This window comes from Loa loa (genome assembly GCF_000183805.2).
Source record: "Loa loa unplaced genomic scaffold supercont3.82, whole genome shotgun sequence".
NCBI lineage: Eukaryota > Metazoa > Nematoda > Chromadorea > Rhabditida > Onchocercidae > Loa > Loa loa.
The window spans coordinates 16,330-23,048 of NW_018108262.1; the positions used below are offsets into that span (position 1 = coordinate 16,330).

The 6,719-nt window shown below is 25.6% G+C and overlaps 1 protein-coding gene across 1 annotated transcript; it reads left to right on the forward strand.

Annotated features, from left to right (window-relative positions):
* Positions 1–4,745: 4,745 nt before the first annotated feature.
* LOAG_08824 (hypothetical protein) lies at positions 4,746–5,032 on the forward strand (the record flags this gene model as incomplete). The annotated part of the gene is made up of 2 exons (XM_020447809.1): positions 4,746–4,778; positions 4,814–5,032. 2 exons carry the CDS (start codon positions 4,746–4,748, stop codon positions 5,030–5,032), a joined length of 252 nt encoding a protein of 83 aa, XP_020301998.1.
* Between the last annotated feature and the right edge of the window lie 1,687 nt (positions 5,033–6,719).

The following is a 6,719-nucleotide window of genomic DNA, read 5'->3' on the forward strand; positions in this document are numbered from 1 at the left end:
ATTAATGTTAGAAAAAATTGTAATATTCAAAATTGAAGAAAAAAAAATCAGGAAAAAAAAATGAAGATATCGGAGAAATTCTCGTTATTGATGAAGATTGATGCGGTAGATGAAAAATTCTGCTAGTTTTTATCCTTTAAATCTAATCTCCAAAATTTAAATCAATCTTGTTAATTTGTCAAAGGTCAAAGGGTATATGTAAATAAAATACGAAATCATTGTATTATTACAAACCAATCTTAATTAATAATGAAAGTTATCTTAATTAAAAAATCCATCTTGATTAATTGATTAATCTATCTTAATTAATAATGAACGTAAATGCATTCTTTCATCTTACGGATGTAAAGTAAAATAATTTTTATCAGTTTTAATTATCAATGGAAATATGATAAAAGAAATTGAAGAAAATGGAAAAAATGAAGAAGAATGAAATGAAAAGGAGCAAAGTTTGACAACATTCCATTCTTATACAATTCGACACTTTTATTAACATTTCAGTGATAATCAAAGTTAAAATTATAAAATTTGAAATAAATGGAAAAAGAAGTTAGACATTAAATACATATATTTGAGAAAGTGATCAAAAAATATCTTAAAAGAGGTCAAATGACCCGAATAATGAATGGAAGAGGTCAAGAAGATGACAATATCACAGGATAGATTGTGTTCAAGTGGATGAATGTACAAATATATGCATATAAATATGTTGCAAAGGAACAGATTATGAATATTCAATGGTCATTTTGCATGACTAACTTGACCTGTTAATCAGTTATTTAAAATTGTTCCAATATAATTTAGTTCTTGTGAATAAATTGGAATGACCTAATTTAAATAGTTGAAAATGAAACTTATCTTGTTTTTCCTATCTATTTCACAAATATTCCAGCAATTTATTAGGCTTTTATGACGATTAAAGTCCCAAACTAACTTTAAATGACAATTCAAACCAAATTAATCTTATATGAAGATTTAGGTTAATTTTTGAGTTAGAGAAAAGAGAAATTAATATAAAAGAAGGAAGAAAGTAAACTATCAATTAGTAACATTCCTAGTAATTAAAAAAGTAACTAAAGTAATTGAATTTCTTTTTTTTCTTTGAAACTAAATTAACTAAATATTTTCAAACAAATTTTGGAATTTTAACCAAATTTTGATAAACTAAATTTAGGCCAAAATAACTTTTAAAAAAAAGAAGAAAACAGGAAAGTAACAAAAAAAAAAGAAAAACTTTCTAAATTGAATCATACAATACTTCAATAATTTAAATGTAATAAAAATTGCGCTGAAATAACATTTTAACACAAAGAGTTGGAGTTGATTTATGAAATTTAAAAAAATAAATGACCCAAAAAAAGGATTTCGATATTTTCATCAAAAAAAAAAAAAAAGGATAAAAACAAAAAGAAGAAGAATCAATACGAAATGCTTGTAAAATGAAAAAGGTACATTGTATAGCTAAAAGAAATGGTGTCATTGTTTGGTGAATTGAGTGAAAATTTAATTTAACATTATTTGCAATTCAGAGTTGCAAACAATTCAGATTGCAATTTTAAAATTTAATTACAAATAGAAAATTAAAGTCATAAAAAAAAAGAAATAAAATGTCCTTTTTGCGGATTTCATTTTATGTTAAATTATATTTTCAATTAATTAATCAAGATAAGTCACATTTATAGGCTTATTATGGTTCAATATAGGACAGGGGAAAAAAAAAGTGAGCAATTAACGGAAGCATTTAAACTAATTTCTTTTTTTTTCTTTTTATTTTTTCATTATGATATCAGATATTAAACATTACACAATGATTAAAATAACTTTTTTTTAGGAAGAAAAAAATAATAATAATAATAATAATATTGCCAATTGCAAATAATATTTAAAGTAATTTATTTTCATTAACTGACAACTTTTTTTTTTTTGAAAATTTTAACAAATAAATTTTTGCAATTAGTTCTTTGATTTTATCTAAATCATGAGATTTTTTTTTTTTTTTGGTTTTAATGACATTTTCAATCACAGTTTGGTAAAGAAAAACAATAAAAGTTAAAATGAATGATATGTGATCTTTGGTTTAATTATTGGCTCAAATAAATTTTATTTAAAAAAAAAAAAAAAGATTCGATAAAAAAATTCTTGTTTTAGTTGTACATAAAATACTTAATTTTAGTTTTGCAAATGGAAAATCAATAATAGAATAGAAAAGGACAAAGATGAAATTATTTTAATAAAGTAAAGAGAAAGAATATTAAACAAATGATTTCTTCATATTGTAACATTTTAAAATGATTAGCACTTTGCATTAATCCGATTATTTTCTATTAAGAAGTATTTCTCATCTTACCGATCTTCACCTGTTAGCATTTAATAAGCATTTTCAATTACCTTTGATTAGTATGGAAATACAACAGGGATAGATTGACAAAGTTAAATAATTATAATTGATGTTATCAGTTTTATTTCCTATACTTTTATCATTCATTCATATTATGATATTAGAAAGTTTGCAAAATTTTAATTTGAATTTAAAGTTTGGCTAAGAAAAATTGTATGCAATAAGAAGAAACAAATTTTTATTTTTTTTAAATATTACTTGAATGAATAATAATTTCAGGTAATAGCAATTTTAAAAAAAAGCTTTCAATATTTAAAATCTTGGAAACCCCCCCCCCCCTCAATATTTAAAATATTTATGACTATTGTAAATAAAAAATATATGTATATATTTATAACTAAAAAAATAATTTGTAACTAAAAAACTCCTTAATATTTAAAATATTTGTAATTAATTATGAAAAACCGGATTAACATAATTTCCTTTATATAAATGAAATTGCTTAGTAATTCAGTGGAAACGATTAGCATGTTTTATTACATACAGAATCTTAGCACTCTTCAAATATTACACAAAACAAGGAATTAGAAATACGGGAAAAAACCGGTTTTAGAATTTAAAAAATATTACTTTCGGAATTATTTTCAAGAAAACATCTTTAATAATAAGAGTAAATTTCTGCAATTCTATTCGACATATGCTTCCTTTATCAAATAAAAACCAGAAAATAGCGTTTATTATGGATTTGCTATTATCATATTTGGTTCTTTCATTGTCCAATATTTGCATGTTTAATGAGATTTCAAAGGTCAAACAGAATGACCATACATACGAATCAAAGTGGACAGGAATGCAAAATTTTGGAAATTTACTCATTTTTCTAAGACCAATTTCTTCCATACTTCTAACTTCTTGTTTTGTGAATATCTGAAGAGTTATAAGTTTAAGTTGCTGAAATTCTTTAGCTTACTAGCTAACAAGTTAATCATAATCACTAAACTACTAACTATACAAAGGAAATTAAGTTAATCCGATTTTCCGTAATTAATAACAAATATTTTGAATAATATTAAAAGTGGCAAGGCATTTTTTCTTGTTTTTTTTTTCTAATTACTATTATCCAAAGTTATCATTCACTCAAATAGTATCAGAAAAATGAAAATTTGTTTTTTTTTTAAAAAAAAAAATTTGGAACCAGGAATATGCAGGAAAGGGTATTTCGAATACATGAACAGTAGTAATAGTGAATAAACTTGCGAATGAGAAATGAGACACACAAAGTTGATAAGCGTTAATCAGCATTTTTACTGCATATCATTAACTATAATTCATTTTAAATTGTTCTGTTTGTATATGAAAGTGATATAAAATATCAGATGAAAAATGATATGATTATATTTGCGATAATTGTATCATAAAAATACACGTAAGTGACACAAACGTTAGATGAAGAAATGATATTAGTATCGTAAAAGCACACGTAAGTGACTTGCATTTTTAGACCAACTGACCAATATTTGCTTATATATTGTGTAAATGAATTAAAATACATCTATAGGATGGCATTTATGACAAATGAATAATTCCGGAATTGCTGCATAGAATAACTGGTTTAACTTACTTATATTAAACTGGTGACACAATCTTTTTGAATAGTTTTAATTCTCCAATGAATAAATAATTTCCCATGGATGCTACCCCAGCTGTTGTAATCGTTACCCAAGGTTATGGAGAAAAAAATAATAAAATATAAATCCATCTAAAATTTCCTAAAAATGCCATTCGGTTCCATTAAACTGATAGAAATGTGTAATATCAAAAAAAAAAAAGAATGGATGCAAAAATTATATTCGCTTCATTGAGAGTACCAATGCCATTTCCTACCACCTTCACTCTTACCCATACCTAAACCCATATCATCATATCACAATCGGACTGCTTCACCCTTACCTTTACCTAAACCCATATCACCGTATCACTGCTTCACTTTTACCTATATTTAAACCCGTATCACCATATTACAACTGGACTGCTTCTAATTTCAAGCATACCCCACTAATGATTGAAAAGTTTGTTGGTAATTAAATTGTGAGAAATTTTGCAAATAACAGGATCGTACGATATGAATTTTAATCCGAAATAGAAAAACTGATAAATACAAAGTATTCCGTAAACTTATTTCGAATAGGAAATGATAACACATTACCTCTGTGGAAATCCTGTCACAATCCTTTCAAATTTTTAACTTTCAAATATTTGAATATCAAATTAAACTATCAAATGCTTAAGTATAAAATGTTGAATCTACCAACTTAGAAGTTTTTGTTATTTGGTGATAATTATGACAATGTTGTTATCAGTAATTAGCGATAGATTTAATAAAAACTGTTAAAGATGGGAAAGAAAAATGAAATATGCTATCCTATTAGCTTCAAGAACGGTTTGAAAAACATTTACTTGAAGCATCTATTCCAGGATGAAAGGTTAATCAATTCAAATTTAGGTAAAAATTATATCAATTATCAGGAATTGATTATACTTGATGAAAAGTCAATCAATTCAAGCTTAGGTAAAAACTATATCAATTATCAGGAATTGATTATACTTGATGAAGGGTCAATCAATTCAAGTTTAGGTAAAAACTATATCAATTATCGGGGATTGAATATACTTGGACCAAAGATGTTACTGTGAATCCTTCTTGAAATCCTTGAAGTTTTAAAAATTAAATAGATAGGAAGAAAGATAAAGTTACGGAAAAGAAAAGGTAAGGAAAAATCAACCATACCTTTATTAAATATAACAGAAATTTCCTGGAGAGAAAGAGAAAGAGAAGGAAAGAGAGAGAGAGAGAGAGAGATGGAGAAGAAAAAAGAAAAAACTAGCTGAAATAGAAAATGAAATCACAATAAAAAAAGAAGGAAGAAAGTTGCTGTAATTTTCTCATACAATAATTATTTGAATATTCCTCTCCTCTCCTCATCCTGTTGACTAAAACAATATGACAGATAATATCAGGAAAATATGAGAAAATATCAGCGAAAAATGGACGAGAGAAATGTAAACAATGATACTTACGATTTTTGCGCTCATAATAAAATAAAGCCGCCCATTCGTTAATTTAGATCAATTTTTTTCATACTGAATAAGAATCATTCCAATAGATTGTTAGGGTCATTTGAAGGTCATATGTTGTTGAATAGTTCATTGAATTGACGCAAGCATGTATGAATTACACTTAATTTTATAATCAACTCCTTTTTGCTGTTTGTCTTCTCAACGATGGAATGAAGGTACAACCATAATGAAATATATGTTAAACAAGTTTTGCCATTCTTTCAAACGAGATTATTGATTATTTGAGGAATTTGATTTGATTTGATAAGAGACTTGATCTTAATTAATATGGAATCGAAATTTTGGACAATAATTTTTAGGCTTTAAAGAATGATTCGTACCGGATAGAAGTGCGGAAAAGATTATCAAACAGGTAAATATAAAGGTAGAAGGGATTGATCATTTGAGAAAGGAAGATTAATTGTTTGATCTCAAATGATATCAAAATATCACTTTAAAGATGATTTTTATCGGATCGAGTTACGGAAAAAGTTTCAGGAAAATGTTTTCAAATAGAAAGGACATAGAGATGAAAAGATGATGTATAGAATACAATTTATCTTTTATATATTCGGCTTTTCGAATTTTAATTTAATTCCTTTTTTTTCTTCTTTTTTTTTTGTTGAGGAAATTTGGAAAAAAATAAACTTAGCAAAGTTGGAATAATAAGTAACGGAGGTATGTATGCTTCATCGAAATGACCTATGAACCCAAATAATAATTGCTGAGGAAAATTAAGTTCTGATTAAAATTTCATATATAGATGAGATGAGAATTAAATGAAATTTGATAGTGCTAACTGATACAGATATAGTATAATTCGATTAATAATAAATGCAAATTATTGGCGATTATTTTGTTAGTCATTAAATGCGACAGTTGAATAAGCAAATAAGCAACAATGACTCATCCACTTTACTTGTTAAATAAATAGCAAAAATTTCGAAAATAATTAGACAAATTTGATAAATTTAAAAGGATAATAAACAAATATTGTATGCTTCATTGAATGTGCACAGGAATGACCTATGACCCAGACAATGAATGATGCCAACAGTTGGTCTTTTGGAAATTTTAGTCAACTTTGTGCGTCACAGCAACTTCATTTTAAAGTAATGTTTTATTTCATCTAATAAATTCCATTATTAGGTCCAATGAATTATTTTCGTTTATCTTATTAATCCATCCTATTTCTCCTATGATTGTCAATAACTTGTAACAACAGATTTAGGGTGATCTTTTTTAAGTTCAGTTTTTGACTTTT